General features: G+C 43.1%; 1 protein-coding gene across 3 annotated transcripts; it reads right to left on the reverse strand.

Annotated features, from left to right (window-relative positions):
• Window positions 1–879: 879 nt before the first annotated feature.
• SLC19A2 (solute carrier family 19 member 2) lies at window positions 880–18,479 on the reverse strand. 3 transcript variants are annotated; one of them, XM_036443038.2, is made up of 6 exons: window positions 18,064–18,477; window positions 10,758–11,360; window positions 6,298–6,520; window positions 3,987–4,179; window positions 3,498–3,639; window positions 880–1,653 (listed from the first exon to the last, which is right to left on the reverse strand). In XM_036443038.2, exons 1-6 carry the CDS (start codon window positions 18,265–18,267, stop codon window positions 1,525–1,527), a joined length of 1,494 nt encoding a protein of 497 aa, XP_036298931.1. In that variant the 5' UTR covers window positions 18,268–18,477; the 3' UTR covers window positions 880–1,524. The 3 variants fall into 3 exon arrangements, with proteins under 3 accessions (XP_036298931.1, XP_036298933.1, XP_045438909.1); XM_036443040.2 differs by lacking the exon at window positions 18,064–18,477 and adding an exon at window positions 16,320–16,501; XM_045582953.1 differs by lacking the exon at window positions 880–1,653 and adding an exon at window positions 1,793–2,168 and having other exon boundaries at window positions 18,064–18,479.
• Window positions 18,480–24,365: the final 5,886 nt, after the last annotated feature.

The raw sequence follows: 24,365 nt of genomic DNA on the forward strand, positions 1-24,365 counted from the left end.
TTAAGACATCCCGTCCCCTTCCCTTCCATAGTTAGTATTCTTTTCCTTTTTCTATATCCAAAAAGATGTTGAATGGAAAATGACCTATTCTTATTCTATTCATTTACTTTTAGAGTTCCTGCTTAAACCAAATATATGTCAATTTTGCAATCTTGACACTATTATTCACAGTTTAGCTGTGTCACTCGAAAAATATTAACACCCCAGATGAAAGCTGACGAGGTTCTTTTCAAGATAAGGCAACAAAGTTGGCTCTAAAGTCCTCTTCACATCTCATATTCTAGCAGCCACTCAGTAGGCTGGCAGACTTGTTAATGTATAAATGTATACAGAATATTTTTTCAAGTACCTTGGAACTGGAATCACTAGCAGTTGTTATTTTAAGCAAATAGTAAAGATGATCCACCTTTAGAGCAAAGGTAGATTTAATGTACAAAATGCAGGAATCATCTCTATCTTGGTTCCTGTCCCATTGAAATAAAAAAGGCTCAGTTTGTGAAAAAGGCCTTGGAATAATCCAACTCCTAATGACAACCATATCTTGGATATGAAGGACAAATATAAAAGTTATAAATGGAGATGAGAAGTTATTTTAAAAAACTTTTTTATTTTAGTTTGGAAATAAAAGGGAATGCAGAGACAGAGTGGGCTAGTCGTGTCTTTAGCCCAAATTTTAGCTTTTCATCATGAGAATATACAGGGTGGGGCACAATTAGGTTTACATAAACACCCTGTATATTCAGTCCTTCCTGTGGAGGAATAAAAGACGAGGAAATCTACCAACACTTTCTGATTAGGTCTCTTCGCTCAGCTTACTAGCAGGCTTCAAAATGTGCCTTATTTTCTAACGGAATGAGCTTCTCTGGGAAGCATAGAATGATGCAAACATGTATTTCAAACAAAAATCTACACAAATACATAACTGGCAAGATGGGAACTGAGAACATTCATACAATGAATTCTTAAACATAACTTATTAGAAATAACACATACTCCTTAAAGGGCAGGACACCAAACCAGGGCAAATACTGCCTGTGATAGGAACAACTTCCATCTGTAGAAAGCAAGTGCACATGAGTAACACAAAATAAGAATTAAGTTGTACAGAGACAGGTGCTGTTACAACATATTCCTATCTTGACCTGTAACATCTGTGGCCCCTGTGAGACCCTGGTCTCAAGCTTCTGTCTAATCAGATGTAGAAGTGCTTGACCTATGAGACACCAAGCTCACTTGCCATCAAGTATACAACACCATGTGCTGCTTGACTGCTCGCCTTGACTTGGTGTTCAAAATCCAGTTCACTTCTGAATCAGAAAAAAGTCATCCTTAAATAAACAAAATTTCCTTCTGTTCCTCTGAACACGATTATGTTACGCTGGGAACACAGGTATAGTCAATTGGCTGCTTTGAAGCCATGAAATGCACATTCATAAATATATGTTCTACACCTTAAAAAATTAAATACATCCAGGGACTGTGGCTGTGCGGAGTTCTTGCTATAAATAGCTTGTCAGTAGTGAATTATGAAGTGGTTACTTGAGAACTTGACTCTGGATCTTCCTGCTTTGTATATTTCTTCATAATAGTGACTATACCATTAGCCAGGAAAACCACAGCGATGAGTGCAAAATAACCTGCGTAGATCAGGAACTGAAGGGGGAAACAAGTCATGTACAGAATTTTTAATAAGGAGAGCTGTTGTATTACACATATGAAAACATACTCTACAATTAAAATGAATTCAGTTTATCAATAGAACTTTAAAAAGGAGTGTGCTTGCCCAATGTGCGAGGCACTGAAAACACAGAGGCAGCAGAGTGCGGTGGTACAGAAGCCTGATGCTTCCGTGTGAATCCTGTTGACACCCTTGACTAGCTGTGTGACCTTGACCGAGATACCTATTCTCTGAATCTTAACTTCATTTACAAAATGGAATTCTTATTTCCTACTTCACAGGGTTGTTGGGAAGGAGGAGATCATGTATGTCAATGTTTATTAGCACCATGCCGATGCTGTTAATACTACTGTTGGTATTTCTGTTGCTGTCATTGAGTCATGGTCTCTAGCCTCAAGCTGGTGGACTGGTACCTGGGTATGACTAACAGGCCAAGCTCTGAAGATCAAGAACTTTGATTCTTCCCCAGAAGAGGGCAGTAGAAGGTCAACTACAGATTGGGGCAAATTGGGTTTGTATGGAAAATAATACAATAATGAATATATAATAATAATAATAATGAATAAACTGTGTTTATGTAAACTAATTTTGCCCCACCCTGTATATTCCATTATAGGATTACATTTTACATGGATCCTCTCTAAGCCAACTTTTTAATGTGGCTATATAGTTTAGCTACATAGTCATCACCATATTCTTAAAATATCTTACTAAATAGACATAAGCTGGTTCATGGGTTCAAGAAGAGAGTAGCCCTAAGTTCTGAACTAGGTTTTTAAAAGATGGGACACGTTTTCCTACAGGAATCTGTTAATCACGGCAGCTAGAGGTCCAGCACTGCCCACACATTCCCATTACCCCGTATGTCTAAACCCCTAATTTTATAGCAGGATAGCAGGTTCTAGTTTCTGTCCTACCCTCAATCCTTAATGAAGCACCTAACTCTTGCATGGTCTCGAGGTTTTTACTGCCAGTAGTAACGGGGAAACAGAAAGTAATAAGCTCCCCTCCTCTGCTCCCTGCTCCACCTTCTGGGGGCAGCGAACGCAGAGTGAGACAAGCAGGCTTCAGAGTAGATTCTGGTTGAGATCCTAGCTCTGCACCACTATTGTTGACTCAGTGCCCTTACCACTTAACATTACTTAACTTTCAGATTATCTTCTCCATTCTAAACCTGACAACTCTACAAAATCCTATATAAAGTACCTGGGACGTAGAAAGCGCTCAGTGCACATTACCTATTATTATGATTTCTCTTTTAGAGCTCATCAGTGAAAATACAGTTAAAATTACTGCTGACATGTTGGGTCTTTCTATTTAACAAAACTAATGTGGAAGTATGAAGGGAATGACAGAGAAGCAATTTTCTGGCCTGGGATGGGGCACGTTTTGATTTAATTGCTTGTTTTGCAGAAATATAGAGCAAACCCTACCTACAGGCTCACAGTGCATGAAGGCATGTGCAATCATATGATCCCTTGATGAAGAAATGTGTTCATTTCTTGGGTGTTTGTACAGGTGTTTTCTCAATAGGTCGTGTGTTAAGAATCAGAATGCTACTCATCAACAGCAAATCATTACCCTGGTATCTGGGGGAGGAGGATTAAATAAAGAAAGGAGGAGACTCAGCTGCGAGATAAGGCAGGTTGCCCCCAACATGCTCCAGATAGCAAAGTACAGAAGGGGGAGGACTGATAGGAGGGGGCACCATTACTTTTTATGTGATATCAGTCTATACTGTTTGAATTTCTTCATTAGGCATCTTCCCCTGAGTCACCCTGATCAAGGTGTAATTTCTTCAGTGCAAAACAGCTCTTACCTGAGTGGTAATTTCTAAGCCAAGGCCACTGGCATCGACTACAATGAGCGTGAGCAGCGTCTGCAGGGCCAGAGCAATGAAGGTGTTGACACCAAACACTAGGGCATAACGCTCCATGCTGAGGTTTGCTGCAATCTGAAAACTTAACAAAGAACAACAAATAGATAAGATTTCTTCCTGGGTAGTTAAAATTTTAATTTAAATGGAAAGGGTAACCCCTTCTTTCTACTGTCAATCACCTTCCCAACCAAGTGAAAAGTATTTTGTTGCTAAATGATGCCAATCTCATGCAAAATCTGGAAACAGCAGGAACACGTGAACGAGGAATTAAATGAACCCTGCCTAAATGCTTCCTCAGGAGAAAACAAACAATAGAGTGCTCTCTCCCATTTGCCTCTTTTAACTAGGAAATTTAATTTCTTTGTAAAGAAACCATAAGTTTTATCCAATCACAACTTTTCCTAATGCTTCTTTGAATAAAATACATACGTTGCTATAGTGATGAGTAACATGTAGATGATTCTGAAGACAACATAGGACGCGTAGCACACCCAAATGTTACCCACGGTGTCCATGATGTACACTGCGGCCGCAATCAGGAGAGAACACAGAGACAGTGTCATTTCTCCCCAAGTGGACCAGGAAATTTTTATGTAACCAACTGCAAAAACAGCAACAGCACCTGCAGAATGAAAAGAGCAATAAATAAAGACTACTTAAAAAAATTTAAATCAGCTTAGGTTATTCCATTTTAAAGCTGTGAACTTATATAGAGGGTGCTCACGACTAGGGAGTGCCTTGGAAGAAAGGCAGAGAATTGACTTGATGGAATAAATGCTATAGAGCCGGTGTGAGGATGAGAGACTGAACCAAAGCAGTTGGCATTGAGATGGGAAAGGAGGCCACAGATCCAGGAAGGCTGCTGAAGAAATGCAGCTAAGGCAGAGGCCATGTCCAAAAGAACCACTGCTCCTATTGGGTCGGCAAGTAAGTAATTGCGGATTTTTTAAAGAAAATCAAAGACAATTTTTTCATGGAACTAAATAACTTTATTCTGTAATGTATTGCCCATTTTGATCAATGACCTTTTGCCATCTTTCAGGCAGCATCATAATCCCACGTTCAAAAAACTTCTGGTTTTTATTAGCAAAAAACTGAATCAGGTACGATTTGACATCATCATCATTATTGAAATTTTTACCATTCAAGGAGTTTTGTAAAGATCGAAACAAAAAGTAATCAGATGGTGCAAGGTCAGGACTATATGGTGGATGTGGCAAAACATCCCAACCAAGCTCCATTAATTTTTGCCGAGTGACCAAAGATGTGTGTGGCCTTGCATTGTCATGATGGAATACAACACCTTTTCGATTTGTCAATTTGGGCCGCTTTTCTTCAACTGCATTGTTTAATTTCATTAGTTGTTCAATGTAGACATCAGAATTGATCGTTCGGTTGGGTGGTAAGAGTTCAAAGTAGACAATTCCTTTGTAATCCCACCAAACTGATAACAAAACCTTCTTTTGATGAATATCAGCTTTTGATGTTGTTTGAGTTGGTTCACCTGGCTTGCTCCACGATCTTTTCCGCTTGATATTGTTGTAAACAACCCATTTTTCATCGCCAGTTATCAGTCGTTTTAAAAATGGATCATTTTCATTACGTTTCTTTAGCAAATCGCAGCTGCTAATGTGTTGCGTTAACTGTGATTCTTTCAGTTCGTGAGGAACCCATGTATCGAGTTTTTGAACATAGCCAAGTTGTTTTAAGTGATTTTCAATGCATGTATGTGATACATGAAGCTTCTCTGCAATCTCACGTGTTGTACTGTGACAGTCTGAATTGATTATTGCTTTGATTAGGGCGTCATCAACTTCAACTGGACAACCAGAGCGTTTTTCATCTTTGAGTGAAAAATCACCAGAACGAAATTTGGCAAACCAATTTTGACACTGCCGTTCTTTTAAGGCTTCGTCACCATAAACAGCACATAACTTTTTATGAGCTTGCGATGCGTTTTTCCCTTTGTGGAAATAAAAAATCAAAATATGACGAAAATGTTCCTTTTGATTTTCCATTTTTCAACGAACGCCAAACGAAAACTACAAAACAGATCAAAAAACTTTTTTTACTGATTAACAGCTGAATAGCCAACTATCAAATAACAAAATGTGTTTTACATTTTTACTACGTCTGCAAACCTAAAAATTCAACTGAAGCCATATATGTGTGAAACCCGCAATTACTTACTTGCCGACCCAATAGCTTGGCACCGTGGCAGGACAGGGCCTCTCTCCTCCCCGAGGAGCCATTGAGAACAAGGCAAAAGGGCATCTCTGCCCTTTGGTAAAATGACTACAATGATAATGACAGCTGAAATGTACGGAGTGCTCCTGAGTGCCAGGTGCAGTTGTAAGTGTTTATAGAAATCATGTAGTCTTCCAAAAACCTTATGAGGCACATCAACAAATTAGAAAGGGACAACAAAATAAAGCAGTCAATGACACCGGCTCTGAGTTCAAATCTTAACCTCACTACTTACGATCTATTATATATTACCTTGGGCAAGTTAATAACGTATCTGTCCATGGTTTCAACTGTAAAATAGGATGGCAATTGCAGCTATCCCAGGAGTTTTGTAAGGACTGACTGAATATACATAAGTTATAATATCAGAGCTCAAAATAAGTAAATCATTCTCTGGAGTTAGTTCACGTTTGGGAGAGGAGAGAAAACCTGATTGGTTGACGACTACCAGAGGAATCCCCCTCCTGACCATCACTAAGTCAGCACTGCTCACCCAGCAAGGTGGAAACGGCCTCCACGCCTCCGTTATAGATAGCAGCATGGCGAGAAGGCATCACCTGCTCCCACAAGCCCTGGGTGTAGTTGATCACTTGAAAATAGCCGCAGGTGGAGAGGGCCCACCACACGGACCAGCAGAGCAGAGGCCGGGAGGAGTAGCACATCAGGAAGTCATTCCACAGCACCTTCAGCACAAGGAGCCGGTCCGGCTCCGGCTCCTGCACAACCAAAGGGAAGAAAGCTCAACCATCTGGAAGGCAACTGGACAGGAAGTAACTGAATAGACTCAGTATTTAATGTAACAGGTGTTACTCTTTTCCTCTGCGAAAAATACACAGGGTGGGGCAAAAGTAGGTTCACAGTTGTTCATACCAAAAATAACAATAAATACAAGAATGAGCTCTTGATACATAGTTATAAAATTTTTCTTGTAAGGCGAACTTTTAAGACCTATTTTATTAGCAACTTTCAAATGTGCAATGCTACCATCACCATGTTGCACACTGTATCCCCAGGACTTATTTTATAATTGGAAGTTTTTACCTTTTGATCCCCTTCACCCATTTCTCCTACCGCCCAATCCCAATCTGGTCTTTATATCTATGAGCTTTTGGGTTTTTGGTTGTGTGTGTGTCTGTTTTGTTTTGAGGTTCCAAATATAAGTGAGATCATATGGTATTTGTCTTTCTTTTTGACTTATTTCTCGTAGCATAATGTACTTGAAGTCCATCTATGTTGTTTTTAAATGGCAAGAATTCATTTTTTTTTCTTTAATCCTCACCCAAGGATGTTTTAATGTATTTATTTTTTAGAGAGAGAGAGGAAAGGAGAAGCATTAATGTATGAGAGAAATATCAGTTGGCTGCCTCCCATACCTCCCCCAATCAGGGATCAGACACACAATCAAGGCAGGTGCCCTGACTGGGAATTGAACCCGCAACCTTTTGGTGCATAGGACAAAGCTCCGATCAATTGAGTCACCTGGCCAGGGCAGAATTCATTTTTTATGGCTAATAATTTTTCATTATTATACACATTCTATTTGTTCATCCACTGATGGACACTAGGTTGTTTCCGTATCTTGGCTATTTTAACTAAAGCTACAATGAACATGGGGGTGCAGACACCTTTCTGAGTTAGTGTTTTTGTTTTCTTCAGATAAATACCCAGAAGGAGAGTTGCTGGGTCAAATGGATATTCAGTTTACACTTCTATCAATAGGGACAAAGGGTTTCCTTTTCTCCATATCCTCTCCAACATTTGTTATCTTTCTGAGAACAACCATTCCAACAGGTGTGTGTGGTTTTGATTGCATTTCCCTGCTGATTAGAAGCATCTCTTCATGTATCTGTTAGCCACGTGCATGTCTTCTTTGGAAAAATATCTATTCAGATCTTTTGCCTGTTTTTCAATTAGATTTTTTTTTTTTTTTTTTTTTTTTTTTTTTTTTTTTTACTATTGAGTTGTATGAGTTTTTTATGTATTTTGGATATTAACCCCTTGTCAGATATATAATTTGCAAATATTTTCTCCTATTCAGTAGGTTGCCCTTTCATTTTGTTGACTGTTTCCTTTGCTATGCAAAAGCTTTTTAGTTTGATGTAGATCTACTTATTTTTGCTGTTGTCGCTTTAGCTGTTGGTGTCAGGTTTAAAAAATCATTGCTAAGACCAATGTCATGAAGCTTACTGCCTTTGTTTTCTTCTAAGAGTTTAATGTTTAGGGTCTTACTGTCTCAAATCTTAATCCAATCTGAGTTAATTTTGTGTAGCCTCTTCTTTAAATAGAACCTTGACAGGGCATAATTAAGTCTTTACAAATGGAAGGCCACTCTTTGTTGAGCTCAGTCATGCAAAGGGAAATTTATCTATAGTTAAAACAATGGCTACGATGGAAATTTTTGAGAATAAATTTGACAAACTTATTATTTGTCAAAATATGGTTCTATGAGTCAGAACTGCACTTTATTCTGATTTTCATGGCTAGTTCCTTTATGTTACTTAGGCATCAACTCAGACACTAGAAGCCATTCAGTACTCTTACCAATCATTACTTCTAGATACCACGTCACTTGCTAGCCCATTTTTCCTTTCTATAAAATCAAGATCAAACTACCCACCTACCTACATATTCTTCTTTACCATAATTACTTCAATTATAACTTATGGTTCAGTTATGGGCTATTTGTCAACTTAAAATGACAGTACAATCTCCAACATCCGTATTTTGACTTTCCTTCAAGCTTGTAAAAAAATGCAGTATTTTAGGGCTGTAAGTGCCAAGCAGCACTGCCTGCTGGTAGGGGTGCCAGGAGAAAGCCAAGGACATCATGGTATGGGCTTGAATCCTAATTGTTACCACACTGTAACCAACAGGATGGTTCTGACTGCTGTCACCCCGTGAAAGACTTCATGGAGCACAGTACAGGTTGAAGTGCATCTCACGTATATTCTTCACCTATGTTCAGGAGTATATCTGTGTAATTCTACAGTCCCGATCTCTGATCCTGATCCTCCTCTTTAACATGAGAGGGTTGATGAGATCTAATGTCCCTTGTAACTTTAAGATGCTGTAATTATTCTAAGACTTGTGGTTTGAATCACTTAAGTCTAAAATGTTATAATTATTCAGCATGTCAAGTATTCACATTTTGCCTATCTATAAGTAACAAATATCAAGTTGTTCTATGACTGTAGATTTCAACTCATTAATTGACTAGGTTTCAACTCATTAGTGGTAATAAAATCAATTTAGTGAGCAACGATCACATAATAATAAATAAAGTGAATGGAGTGTGTCAGAATAAAACAATGTATTTTAAAAACCATATATATGTGTGTATATGTATATATATAAATATATCCTATATAATAACAAGCTAATATGCTAATTAGACTGAACAGCAGAATGACTGTCCAGACAAACTTCTGGACAAAGTCCCCAAGGCAGCAGAGGCGGCAAGGGCCAAGGGCCTCTAATATATATATATGGATGTTGGAGATTGTACTGTCATTTTAAGTTGACAAATACATACACATACACACATACCTGTGTACTGGTTGCTACATAAAATGTTTCTTACTAAGTAGTTTCCTGTTTATATTCAAAAAAGTTTAAAACTTACTGGTCTATAAAAATCTTTAGAGCTATGGTCAATATGTTAATATTTTAAAAATATATATGTATTATAGGTATGTATATACATATTAGTCTTAGCTAAAGCCATTTGACACATTTGAAACAGATTTTTAAAAGGTTCTTATTCTTTCTTCTACATGAAATCTATCGAATGATCACTCGTACACCTTTCTCTCCCTCATCAACTCTTCGTTGGCTCTCTGGCGTCACCTAACGAACTGAAGGAGTCAGCGTTTCATTTCTACTCAGTTCCTGGTAACTGACTGAAGCTGCCCTTACGGTCAGAGTGAGTTTAAGGTAAGTGTGAGTTTATGGTCACCAGGCTCTGCAATGTGACCAAGCTCTTTGGGATGACAACCTACATTTCAACGAGTAACCAGAGTGAAGACTGGGGAAGGCGGAAGAGTAATTTTCGATGAGGACATTAGATGCCGCGTTGGAACAAGCTGGGTTAACTCAGGTGGAGAGCCAGGCTCTATTCATGCTGGTCCTTTCCTCCCAGCCAGCCCACAAAGCCTGCGGAGCTGGGCTTTGTGCCCGACAGAACCCGTCTACAAAGATGGAATGTTAATAGGCTTGTTCACAAACACATCCAAGGAAAACTAAGATTAACTCAGTATGTTTGAAATGAATCTTGCCCCTCATAGTTTATAACCTGATAGAAAGATAAACTTTTATGAAAAGGGTGACTGACTGGTGGAGGCAGTGAATCTTCCTATCTAGAGAGAACGGATGGATGAATTATTTTGATGCCATACCTCTTGTAAGAAAGAATTTCATAGTCACACTGCTAACATTATTTCATCTTAACTATTCCTTCTGATCCTCTTCTCCTGTATTATTCATTACTACGCACTTCGGCAAAGTGTAATTTCCAGCACAGAAGAGGACAGTAACTCCTATCCGTAAACACTTTGGCTTCAAGTCAGAAACTGGAAGTAGATATTCATCATTTGTTGGAATCATTTCACCTATTCATTTTGCAAAAACCTTCTGAGTGCTATATTTATATGCCAAGATTGGAAGATGAAAGAAGAATAGCCCTTGCTGTGGCTTCTAAAACATCTCTGCCACAAGCAACAGAGTGCTGTGCCAGTCTGACCCTGAAGGTCATTCCGTCCAGGGGAAAATACATTTCTAATTTAAATCAACCTCATCTTGACTCAATGAATGAATGAACCGCCATCCAACTCAGGATAAAACCTGAATCCATGTGAACACAAGGGCTAGCTAGCATAAGGGGTTTCCTGCCTGATTTTTCACTGCTGGCCTGGCCCCCAGAGTAGCGACCGCCAAGACATTTAAAGTTGGACTTACCGGTTCCTCCATGGGAGGCTCCTCCACATTTAGAGGGATTTTTGACTCAACATCCTCCCACCCGGGAAGGTGGTTAGAAGCTGAGGTGTCAGTCACAATACCGCCATTTTGTATCTTGATGCCATTCACTCCCTTGCAGGTAGAATGAACGTGGTGGAAAAAAAGGCTCTTCTGTGGCATAGGCAGAAACCAGGCCACGGCAAAAGCCACAGAAACACAGGTCAGAGAGATGACATTCAGGCTGAACAGGGACCAGCCTGCCACTGAGACGAGGATCTGCCCTAGGACTGAGCCCACTGTGAAGCCCACCAAGGTGGCAGTTCGACTGTAACTTGTGACTTTCTGGTACCTGCTCAGGTCCACCACACTGTAGATGTAAGAGTAATAGGCGATCTCAGTGGCTGTGGCGATGCCGTAGAAGAATTCCAAGAACTGAATGGCCAGCAGTCCCTGGGCGTAGAGCAGCATGAACCACGTGACGATAAGGCTGAGCCCTTGCAGCAGGATAACGGGTTTGTAACGGAGGTAGTCTGTGGCCAGGAACACAGGAAACAGCAGCACCAGGTAAGAGTAAGTCCATACTGGATAAATCTCATTGAAGACCTGACAGGCAAAGAAGGATAAAAACGTATTAGTGATATCAAAGGGCCTGGGATATTCATAACAGTTTATTCTTATAAAACAACCTACTACTACCTCAAATACCTCATCCTTACCAACCAAGAAATCATGACAACAGTTCTCAATATTGTTTGGAATATATTTCCCTGTTTCCACTCCATCTTTTTCTTAAAATCCTGCCCATTCATCAAAGCCTAGTTCTTAGGCTTCCCCGCCCTGGGAGACTGCTGGCGCTGACAATCTCTGTGCCACACCACTCAAAGCTCTCTGGACACCGCTTTGTACGTGTCATCTCCCAGTTCCTCACGCCACTGGTTCTCAGCCGTGGCTGCACCGTTCCTGAGGAGCCTTAAGAATTCTGGATGCCCAGCCATCGGCATTTTTTAAAAACCTCCCAGGAGATTTTAACATGAGTCAGATCTGAGAACCATTGCCTTATAGTTCTTTAAGGGTGGACTCATCTGCACAAAATGTCCTACTGTTTAGGACATACCAGGCTCAATAAATGTCTTCAAAACAAATAAATGCCTTGGAATTACCGCCAATTCCTTCTTCGGGGCACAGGACAGGAAGCCTTGATTCCACTGCTTGATTAGGACTGATGTGAATCCTCTAATTTTAATTAAGTTTCATTTCTTTGGGAGCCCAGGAATAAAAGGGTTAATCTGTTTACAATCTTTTAAATATATATGATTTCAGAGAGGAAGGAAGAGGGATAGAGAGATTGGAACATCAATGATGAGAGAAAATCACTGATCTGCTGCCTCCAGCACGCCCCCTACTGGGGATCAACTTCCTGAGCATGTGACTTCCTGGTTCATAGGTCTATGCTCAATACTGGGCCACAATGACTGGGCTGTTTACAATCTTGATAGAGTATCTGTGGGTGGTAGAATTATGAGCAATTTTGATGTCCTTTTTGCTTGAAAAAGTATTAGTGCTGATTATTTATTTTCAATGTATTTTTAAAATTGAGATATAATAGAAACAATCTTTAAAATAAGCATTAAACCATTAAGACTCCCAACTAGAATTTCAATTTCATCATTTGCTGTGTGATCCTAGGCAAGTTCTTTTAGTTCCCATTAGACTTAATCTCCATTACTAGTAAAAGAAGGATAAGACCTACACCATGGGATTATTGTTGCAAGGATTAAATGAGAGAATATGTGTAAGTCACTTACTCCACTTTATTCATAGGTCTGAAGACTTGAGGACTAACATGAACATGCAGACCACTTGGAACAATATGAATTAGCTAAATTAACTGAACTATCATCCCATTCTTCCAATAACAATCATCATAGGAGACTTTTCCTTCCTCTTATATGTGCCTTGTTGTCTAGCAAGATCTAGACCAGTCAGTTTTTAAAGATCATTTCAAATTTTGCATCAGTGGCCCCAATTTTTTTTAATCTATTTTTTGTTAATCCTGACTCAAGGATATTTTTCCCATTGATTTTTAGAGAGTGGAAGGGAGGGAGAGAGACAGAGAGAGAAACATTGATGTGAGAGAAACACATCACTTGGTTGCCTCTCTGACCAGGGACAGGGCCTGCAACTGAGGTACATGCCCTTGACAGCAATCTAACCTGGGACCCTTCAGTCCTTGGGCCGATGATCTATCCACTGAACAAACTGGCTAGAACAATGGCCCCAGTTTTTAAGTGCTATCTAAAAGGTCGTCTTGTTAACAGGCTAAATACTTTGCAATGGTGCACTATAATCCTAGACTTTGACAATCTAAGTTTAAGGATGACTTCCTTTTAAACTCTTATGTATACTTCGGTTTACCCAAGTATAAAATAGGCTGTTTTAAGATTTTAGAGGAGCAACAGAATAAACAATTATGTGTAATCTTTTGCCAGTGCAGAGCACACTATAAAAGTAAAACATAATCTGAAATACATTCCAGACTTGATTACTCTTTCTGCCTGGCCGAATACCAAAAGTGATTTGTCTAAGAGCCTCACCTTCATGAATTTTTATCTAACTTGTGTTTGTAAGTCACTGAGCAGCCTCCACTTGATCAGGAAATGTTCTTGCACCTGAACATGTGCATGAAAGAATAATCGAGAACTGTGGAAATGATTCTGATTCAGAAGTGTAGGAATTTTAGCAAATGAGGAACAAAGTACTCTTGGCTGGCTTAACCACCGTGAAAGATGCCTCTCAGTAGAAAACCAAAGGGACCAGAGTAGCCTGAGATGAAGGCTGACTTCGCAGCTGTGCTCCACTAACAAGTTCCCACCACCTTTTCGCCTGTAGTTTTAGACACTCTCCCACAGTTTTCTTAAGTTTGAAAGTGCCTCCTGGGTTTGACTTAGCATGTTTCTTCACCTTCTCATTTCCCCAACTTGTTTTCCCCAACAAAGCACCACAAAGCTCTCAGCCATCACACCTCTCCTCTGAAATGCCCTCCGTCACTTCCTTCCATACCCCATCTTTAGTTTTCTCCCACACCCCTCTGGACTCCAACTGACTTCTTCACGTTAGTAATATGGTCTGTACTGAAACTTTATACACCTTTCAATAATAATTGTCCCCAAATGATTTCCTGCCACATTTTCATTACATAAACCTCACCCTTTTAATTAATGATTCAAAGTGTTTATACTTACAAGTCTGTTGCTATTCCTAGTATAAGACCACAATATAGATCATGAAGATGAGGAAAAGTAGCATTGCCAGACCTGCAATGCCAAGTAGAATCAGAAACAAAGGCAAGCGGGCAGAGACCACGTGGCTCCTCTTTAACTAGCTGTAAAGAGGAACCCAGACTTTTCTCTGTGAGAGAGGATCCACCTAACATGAATGTCCCTCTCACAGTATGACCTGCATTAGAATAGCAAATCTCTACTGAGGAGCCGCACACTGTGCTAATCACACCTACCTGACCCCATTTAATCCAAACAACAGCCCCAGGAGGGAAATGCTTGTCGTCCCTATTTTAAAACTGAGGAACGTGGCCTCAGAGAAAGGTTATATAAAGGGCCCCCCAAGTTATCATAGGTCGTAATTGGCAGAGGCCAAAACTGGACCTAGATATTCTGAATCCACCACACTTCAATCAGAGAACTGGTACTGATCATTTACTGTGTTCCAGAGTGACTTCTAATGCCTGCAGCAGCTTTTTTTTTTTTTTTTCCCCCCCAGAGAGAGAAAGAAGCGGGGGCTGGGGGGGGGGGGGGAGCAGACATAGATCAGTTGTCTCCTTTATGCACCCTGGCCAGAGATCAAGCCTGTAACCTAGGTATGTGCCCTGGCCAGGAATTGAACCCTTGACTTCTGGTGCATGGTGGGACATTTGACCCAACTGAGCCACACGGACCAGGGCTACAGCAGCCTTTCAGCCTGCACTGAGGCGCTTGCACAGGGCATTCATGAAGAGATAAAGAGCACATCTCCAGAGGTTAGCATTGGGTCTCCAAAAAAGGACCCCTTCTCTCTCAATGCCTCCAAGGAGAAGCTGTCACACCAAAAATACTTCTTTGATTGAGACTTTGAATCTTGAAGGGGCACTTCCTACACAAATGGACAAGTTACAGGCTCTATTGTCCAGACTCTGGACAATGTCTTCTGCCAGGTAAAACCTGCCACGTGAGCAAAAGGAATGATTTTATTTAAGGCACCTGTCACAACTCTTGGGGTCCGGACTTGTTTGTGGCTTTCCTCAGATAGAAAGTCAAGCGGAAGAGTTCAGTTTTGATTTCTAATTCAGATTTAGACTTTATCTTAGAATCAAGTTCAATTAAACTAATTAGCATTTATTTGCACAACACTGTTTTCAAGCTGCATGAAGATTACAAGAAAAAAGAATAAAATGAAGCCCGTTTTCCAAGAGCTGTGAACTGGTGTGGAATACACACACACACACACACACACACACACACACTATTGATCAGGGGATGAGAAATCCGGGGTTGCTTCTGTGAGATGGACCTTAAGGAAGAGGAAGTTGGAGGGGAACAGAAAGATATGGTATCAACAGATACACACTGGTGTACGGGAGGCTTTCTCCAAGCTGAGAGCTTCTCTTTGAGTCTAGACCAGGAGATGAGACCTGGCCATGCTGGCCTTAGGACTCACTCAGATGAGTGTGGAAGGAGCTAGGGCTCGGGGAAGAGGGCAGGGGGAAGAAGGGTGTAGGCAGTGGAAAATCAGGCTGTTCCGGGGTTCAGAGCCAAATTCTGTAAGGCTCTGAATATCATCAGGCAGCGAAGGTGGAATGTGTTTTTTTTAAGGAAATCAAAGGAAGGTAATGAATGTCTGTCAAATCACATGCTAAAAAAGATGAAAGGATTAAAAATATTTTGTAGGTAAAGAGCTCTATTTTATTAAATGTTTGTCTTTCCACTCTTGGGAAACAATCAAATTTTAACCCATTTAAAACTTATAAAGTGGTACCTAAAAGAGGTGAACATTGTTCCTGAAACATGAGAAAAAAATGTTTTGAGTCTGCCCTCCCTCCCCGCCCTCTGTCCTTGGGCATGGCTAACAGCAGCTCTGTTTAGGACGACCCAGCCCCAGCGTGGCCCTTCTCAAGTCTTCTAGGGGGAAATCCAAACTTCAGCACGATTAACATTCACTCTGCCTAAAAACCACGTCAGATTTTTATTTCACTGTCATTCGTGAAAGCATGCACTCAGTCAGAAAGAACACATTGTTCTATTTATTTCAATTATTAGATTATTTTTTTTAAAAAAATCTAGGATCCTGGAGGGCGAACAGAGCCACACTGCACACAACCAACAGACTCAGCCCTAATTCCAGAGTCCTCAGAGACAAATGACATCCCTTTTTCCAGACACTGGCTTTCTCTCCAAACCCTCATCTCATTTACAACAACAGAAGGGTGCTATGGTTTGTTACACAATCAGCAAGTATTTCCAGGGCCTGCCCCCTGCTTTATGCCGATGCCCCTGAACATACTTCACTCACTCTAGAAAGCTTTCCGGTAAGACAGGGCACGCCCCACAGCATGGAACACCCCACTCCTTGGCCAGGGCACGTGACAAAACAGATTGCCTTTCAAACATCAACACGGGCAGAATGTTTCTTGGCCCTGCACTTGGTCAGGCAAGGTACACACTGATCACATGGCGGCTCACATGAAACTTTAATTGTCAGCAGCTCACCAGCAGTATCACCGCCGCTCCAGGGCCTACACCTCCCACCCTGGCTGTGCGGGTGTACGGGCTCCTTCTCTCCTATTGACTGCAGCCCTTTTCTTCTCGTAAAACCATTCTGCTCACAGGACTCGGCCCTTCCCATTTTATGACAGCACTACAATTCAAACATGGAATGTGTAACTGTAGCAGTCCCTTGTGGAGTGGAGTGGGCCCGAAGAAACAGAAGACCTGAGGTTGGGTCAAAGCCAGTGATCCCGCCTAGAGGTGAGACTAGGAGAAACTCAAATGAAACCCTCCATCCAGACTTCAGCACCCAGCCTTCAAGTCCCTGACGGGGGACCTTGGAAACGGAGGAGGGACACAATAACAGAGTGGGCTGTGAGTAATGGCAGCCTGCTCTGACCTGTGATGCAGGGATACCCAGAGGTGATGAATCAGGGCGAAGGGCCAGGTTTAGACAGGAGCATGTCACAACAACTGGGCGGAAAAGGGAGCCTGCGCTACATGGGCAAGTGCCCACCCAGCGTTCCAGAAAGCAGCACCAGGCCTCAGCTCTCAGGCTTTGTAGCCTTCAAGGGAGAGCACGCTGAACCTGCTTGCTTCTGGTGTTGCCGGGTCACCCTGAGTGCCGTTCCTTTGTCAGTTACTATAACGTCTTTCTTCTTCAAAAAACACAAGTGTTGAGACTGACCATAGGTGTGAGAGCTGGACGTCTGTAAAGCACACAGTGCACTTCTGAAGTATGGGGAAAACCAACCAGAAACAGGTTCTTGATCACGGAACTGCCGGCTCCCAATCACTCTGAACATCTCAGAGGGACAGTTTTGCAAGATCTCACCGTGCAGTTGAGCAAAACTAGCATCTATGAAGCAACCATTCAGCATGCAAGAAAAACTAATTAAGGGCCAACTCTATGATACCATCTCAGTATCTGCTTTTCTCCCAGCAGGTGTGTGTGTGTAGGGGGGTGGGGATGAGGGGCAGCATATCCATGGACACAGTCCCATCCAACTAAGAATCAAGGCAAATTGAGACGACGGGCTCTCGCTGCCCTGGACTGTCTTCATTGGAGCACATTCACCAGGTCAGCGGAAAACAAAGTAAAGATGGGACGGGAGGGGCTGGGGTGGCGGGAGGGCGGCGGATCCTTAGAGAAAAGCTGGGGTTACTCAGCATGTGGGTCCCCGCTTTCAAACACCAGATATCTACTAGACCTCCACCGTGTGCAAAGTACGGCTTGCTGTGTTCACTTTTTTTTTTCCCCCCCTGCAAACATATCACCCCCTTCCCCCGCCAGCGCTCCCCCGGCCCCAGCGGGAGCTGCGGGCCTGCAGCACCCTGGCGCCCCGGCTCCGAGCCCGGAGGGGGAGGCGCGCCCCCGAAACCAGCGGGCAAACAGCCTGATCTGCTGCGGCGCACGGCGCGGGCCGCCTTCCAACCGGGAAAAGTCACCGATCTGCCCGGAGAGGCTCCCGCCGCTGCCCTCGCCGCAGCCCGCCTCCCCCTCCGCTCCCCTCCTCCCGCCCGCGCCCGCGCCCGCGCCCGCCGCGTACCTCCCGCTCCGTCAGGTTCTTGTCGGGCCCCAGCAGGTAGGGCGTGAGGAAGGGCTCGGACGGCCGGAGGCTGGCGAAGAAGCCGTAGGCGCAGAGCAGCGCGGTGGGCAGCAGCCAGCCCTCGCGCGGGACCCGCGCCGTGCGCAGGAGCATGGTGGCCGCCGCCGCCGCCGCCCGCCGGGACACCGGGCCGGGCACATCCATCCGGAGCGCGAGGGGCGGCGACCCGGCCCCTTCCTCCTCTTCTTCGTCCTTCGCCAACTGAAGGGAGGCCCGAGCGTCGCCCCAGCGCCGCCGCCGGCACCTGTCACCCCGCGCGGCGCCTCCTGCCGGCAGGGCCCGGCCGTCCTGGGGGTCGCTCCGGCCTCCTCCGCGCCGCGCCGGGAGTTCCCAGTGCGGCCGGGCGACGCGCGGCCCGAGGCAGGCTCGCCCGAAGGCCCACCCTCAACGCCGCCGCCTCCAGGCAGGGAGCCAATCACAGGAGAGCTTTGGAGCTTGGCTTCTCTCCCATTGGCCGGTGGCGGCACGCCAGACGGCTGACGTCGACGGGCTGAAGCGTGGAGGACGGGCTCGGGGGACAGCCGGGCTGTGGTGGCGGCGCGCCGGGGCTCGCTCGCCCTCCACGCCGCCGCTCACCTGGGTGGGACGCTCCGAGTGGATCTAAACCCCGCCGAGTGGAAGGCGCCACGGTCTCTCAGGATCACCGTCCCTCCCCGGTGCCTTTTCAGACTCTCCTTCCCCCGTGCCTTCGCGGGCCAGGCCGGGCGGAGACTGCCCCCGGGGCCGGGGCTGCCTCCCCGGTGCCCCGCGGTGCTCTGCGGCCGCAGAGAGGGGAGAAGCCCAGGGGGGGAGAGGGGATTTTCCAAGAGAATGGACCGAAGAAAGTGCGGAAACCATTGTGAGAGGAACGCGCCTAAATGGGGTGCCCATGGAAGGGGCTTAGCTCTGTCTTGTCACTTTTCGCAAACAGGATGCAAAGAGAACCAACATCACTGAATGCTATAGCCTGTGTGTAAAAGGAAAGTGGGACATTCGGAATCGTTAAAGCAGTTACTAAATACTACCTATTTGTTCGGAAAAAAAAAAAAACTTGGCACAGTTCCCAAGGGCAAGCGAGACAAGAAGTCCCAGTCTTCTTTCATGCCGCTGTGAGCCTTTCTGCCTGATGCACAGCCCCGCTCCTTCCCGGTCCTGCCTCTGCAGACCCAGCCGCACCGCTCAAAGCAATTCTCTCTGTGCAGCGTTTGCAGAGTAAGACATTTTTTTTTTTTTAATCTCTATTTTGCTTTAATGTATGCTACGGCTCATCTACCTCAATTTTTCCTCTTGTAAGCAAATGACGCTTTTTGTCAAAAGGATACTTTTTGCAAACAGCTGCACACACACACACACACACACACACACACACACAGTCTCCTAGATGGAACAATACTAGTAAAAGGGAAGAAAGCTGCACAAGTGAATGCGCCAAAATATATGACATAATTAATCTCCGAAGAAACCCAATTTGGTATTTACATCTATCAAAGAGTCTCCAAGTGTGCTGCAGGAAGCCCTAGGAAGTCCTTCAGATCTTTTCAGAGTTCCTCTAGGTCAAGCTACTTTCATAATAGTTGGAAGACTTTCCTTTTTTCCTCTAGAGACCACATGATGTGTGATGAAATCAGCACTCTAAAGGCTAAGAGAATGTGTGCTTGTATATTTTTGTGTTTAATTGGCTTGGGTCAATTTCTGGGTTCTCTGTTCTGCCCCCATCGATCTATAAGCTGTAATACATTTACACAATGGAATACTATATGGCTGTAAAAAAAGAAGGAACTCTTACTATTTGCAACAGCATGGAGGGACCTGGAGAGTATCATGCAAAGTGAAATAAGCCAGTCAGAGAAAGATAGGTATCTCATGATCTCACTCATATGTGGAATCTAATGAATAGAGTAAACAGATAAACAAAATAGATCCAGAGACATAGAAGCATGAACAGATTGTGGAATCTCAGAGGAAAGGCGGGGGAGGGAGTGGGTGGGAGGAGATCAACCACAGAATTTGAATGCACATATGCCTTACCTATGGATATAGACAATAAGGTGGTCAAGGCCTAGGGTGGTTGGTGGTGGAGGTGAGTTAGAAGAGGTCAATGGGGTTGGGGAGGAGACAAACATAATGCTTTCAATAATAAAGATGAAAAAATAACACATTTCCAGACTTGCCCAGCCAGTGTGGCTCAGTGGTTGAGTATCAACCCATGAACCAGGAGGTCAGGGTTCAATTCCTGGTCAGGTACATGCCTGGGCTGCAGGCCCAATCCCCAGTGAGTTATGTGCAGAAGGCAGCTGATCAATGAGCCTCTCTCATCATTGATGAGTCTATCTCTCCCTCTCCCATCCTCTCTCTGAAATCAATAAAAATGTATTTTAAAAAACATCCCAGACTTAATTTCTAATATGGCATTTATCAATAGATATAACCTACAAAAATAAAAATTTTAGGGTCCTCAAAAATAGGAGTCTTAAGACTAAAAGGTGAGAACTTCTTATGTACATAATACAATCATGTAGTCCCCTCATCATGACTTCAGAGCGAACACCAGTGGTCCTCTGGGCTGGTGCTTTGCATTAACATTCAGTGCTTCAATAGAAGGAAGAAAGGAAAACCAGGAGAGGCCTCAGAAAGAGAAGGCCACTCTGACTCTTGCCTGAGGCCTACAACCCTGAATTGTGCTAACCTGTAAATCACTGGTTCTGAACCTTTTCCTTGGTATAAATCACAGACACCTCATATCTTTGCAATTTTAGGCATCTATACTAATACAAGGGTAATATGCAAATTGGTCAGGATGCCCCCACAGTAATGACCAAACAGCAGGCTGCGTGGGGTGACCAGGTCAGCAGTGGGCACAGTGAGGGGAGACCAGGCCAGCAGAGGGGGGCAGTGAGTGGCAACCACACTGGTGAGAAAGCAGTTGGGGGTGATCAGGCCATGGGGGGAGGGGGCAGTCTGGGGCAACCAGGCCATCAGGGGAGGGTAAGTAGGGGCGACCAGGCCAGCACAGGCAGGGAAGGGGCAGTTTGGGGCAACCAGGCTGGCAGGTGGGCCAGTTAGGGGTGATCAGGCAAGTAGGCAGGTGAGCAGTTAGGAGCCAGTGGTCCCAGATTGTGAGAGGGATGTCCACAGGGATCGGGCCTAGACCAGCAGTTGGACATCCCCTGAGGGGTCCCAGATTGGAGAGGGTGCAGGCTGGGCTGAATGGACCTGCCCTATGCACAAATTTCATGCACCTGGCCTCCAGTTAACAAATAATTGTTCTTGAATTGGGTACAAACTGTTTCTTACTATTTTTATCCAAGAGGTCAAGGTAGGCAGAATTCTAAGATTGACCCTTGCCCTTGTAAAATTCCTTCCCCGTTGAATGTGGGGTAGAATCCAATTTAATGAGCTAATACAACTGTGATTGTTACATTAAATGGCAAACGTGAGAATATCCACATGGGCCCCATCTAATCACACCAGCCATTTCCTTCTAAAAGCAATGCCTTTTCCTCTGGCAGCAGAAGCGGAAGTTAGAGATGTTTGAAGAATGAGAGACTTGGTGTACTGGTGCTGGAGGAGGCTACCTGCCAATGATGGGGTACCCTTTAGCAGTTGAGATTAACTTTGGCTGATAGGCAGCAAAGAATCGGGGATTTCAGTCCTACAGTCACAAGGACCTGAATTCTCCTAACAACCCTAAGGAGTTTGGAAGTAGATTCTTTCTCAGAGTTCCGGAGAAGAGCCCAGCTTGGCCCACACCTTCATTTCTTCTTGTGAAACTCTAGCGGAGCTACCCAAGCCCACTTGGAATTTTCTGATCTACAGAACTGTGAGCTAAGTTATAATTTTTATGCCATTAAATTTGTGGTAACTTATGCAGCAAGAGGGAACTAGCACAGAGCTAAATAGACTATACAGGGTGTCTCCCCAAAATATATTATACACTTTAACAGCTGATAACTCAATTTTGAAAATAAAATGTGTTTTAATAAACACTGCCTTTCTAATTACTCAAAGGGTGTGTATACATTTTCTTGGGTCACTGTATATTTTACAAATTGAGGTAATACTCATATGATGAGATTATCCATTAAACTTATTTAAGTGTACAACTCCGTGGCATTAGTACATTCACGATGTTGTGCGACCATCACCACTGTCTAGTTCTAAGACATTTCACCACCCCAAAAGGAAATTTGTATCCGTTATGCAATCACTCTCTATCCTCCCCTTCCCATGGCTCCTGGCAAACACTAATGTGCTCTCTGTTTCTATGGCTTTATCTATGTTGGATAATTCATACAAATGGAATCATACAATGTGAGACCTTTTGTGTCTGGCTTTGAATTAGCATAACATTTTCAAAGTTCATGGACACTGTAGTATGAATCAGTACTTTATTCCAATTAATGTCTGAAAAATATCCCATTTTATCTATATATCACATTGTTTATTCTTTTACTAGTTGATGGACATTTCGGTTATTTCTACTTTTGGGTTATTATGAATAGTGCTGCTATGAATATTTCTGTGCATGTATGTCTTTGAATACCTGTTTTCAATACTTTGGGGTATATAAGAGTGGAATTATTAGCTCATTTTATAATTCTGTGTTTAACTATTTGAGGAACTGCCAAATTGTTTTCCACAGACCCTGTACCTTTTAACATTCCCGCCAGCAATGTATGAGGGTTCCAGTTTCTCCACATCCTTGCCAAAACTTGTTATTTTTCTTTTTAAAAAAACAAAATCCATTCCAGGGAGTGTAAAGTGGTTTTGATTTGCATCTACCTAATGATCAATGAGGCTGAATATCTTTTCCTGTACTTATTAACCATTTGCATGTTTTCTTTGAAAAAATGTCTACTCAAGTTTTTTGCCAAGTTTTTAATAGGATTGCTCGTCTTTGTGATGCAGAGTTGTAAGAGTTCTTTATATGCATATTCTGGAAGATAACATGCTCCCGGCCTGGGTGCTCTGGGCCAGGCTGCTGCCACTCTGGGCCTGGCTGCTGCTGCTCCAGGCCTGGCTGCTGCTGCTCCAGGCCTGGCTGCTGCTGCTCCGGGCCTGGCTGCTCCCTACCTGGCTGCTCCGGGCCCACTTTGTAGGGGTAAATACAATGTCAACAGTAATTTTTCTCTCTCTGTGAAAGCGTGTGGGGATGGGTGTTTTGCAAAAAAGTAGAATTACAGTTCTAGCCGGTTTTGCTCAGTGGATAGTGTTGATCTGCAGACTGAAGGGTCCTGGGTTCTATTCTGTTCAAGAGCGTACCTCAGTTGCAGGCTCGATCCCTGGCTCTAGTCAGGGCTCATGTGAAAGGCAACCAATTGATGTGTTTCTCTTACATCGATGTTTCTTTCTCTCTGTCTCTCCTCCTCCCTTCTACTCTCTCTAAAAACTCTCTAAAAACCAACGGAAAATATCCTTGGGTGAGCATTAACAACAACAACAAAAATAGAATTACATTACACACCCTTTTGAATCTTGCCTTTCTCACTCAGGAATAATTCATGGAAACATTTCATGTGATAAGATTAAGTTGTAATTCTTTCTACTGTTTTATTGTGTGAGTGTACCATTTCCTATTTATGGTCATTCATTCTGTCTTTAGGTTTTTGGTCACTGCCAGCTGCTGAAATTAACATCCTTATATAATATATGTCTGTATGTTGTTTACTTCATTTTTTTATGGGATTTATTCTCAGGAGTGGGGTAGGCATTATTCAGTCATTTTTCACAAAAACTATAAGTTATGTTTTTACGGGCAACTATAAGTTATTTAAAACTATAAGTTATGTTTTAAATTGTTGGTGGAAATTAGTGGTTCTCAACCTGTAATGATTTTGTTCCCCATCGCCCACCAACCTCTAAGATGCTTGCCAAAGTCTGGAGATAGAGACATTTTTTTTTCTTTGAATATGAATTTTATTTAACAGTGAATTGTGAGCTGGCAGAGGGTGAGAAGGCAGGGACTGAATTCTATTTTTTTTAAAAAAATTTTATTAAATTATTATCTGTGTACATATTTTACCATTGCCCCCCCCCCTACATACCCACCCTCCCCAGAGTTTTGTGTCCATTGGTTGTACTTATATGCATGTATACAAGTCCTTTGGTTGATCTCTTATTTCCCCCAGATCTCCCTCCCCTCCCCACTGTAATTTGACAGTCTGCTTGTTGTTTTACTGTGGAGATAGAGATATTTTTTATTGTAATAACTGTCAATCATAGTTGGGAGTAAGTGCTACAGGTTTCCAGTGGGAAAAGCCATG

This window comes from Pipistrellus kuhlii, unplaced genomic scaffold (assembly GCF_014108245.1).
Source record: "Pipistrellus kuhlii isolate mPipKuh1 unplaced genomic scaffold, mPipKuh1.p scaffold_m20_p_18, whole genome shotgun sequence".
Taxonomy (NCBI): domain Eukaryota; kingdom Metazoa; phylum Chordata; class Mammalia; order Chiroptera; family Vespertilionidae; genus Pipistrellus; species Pipistrellus kuhlii.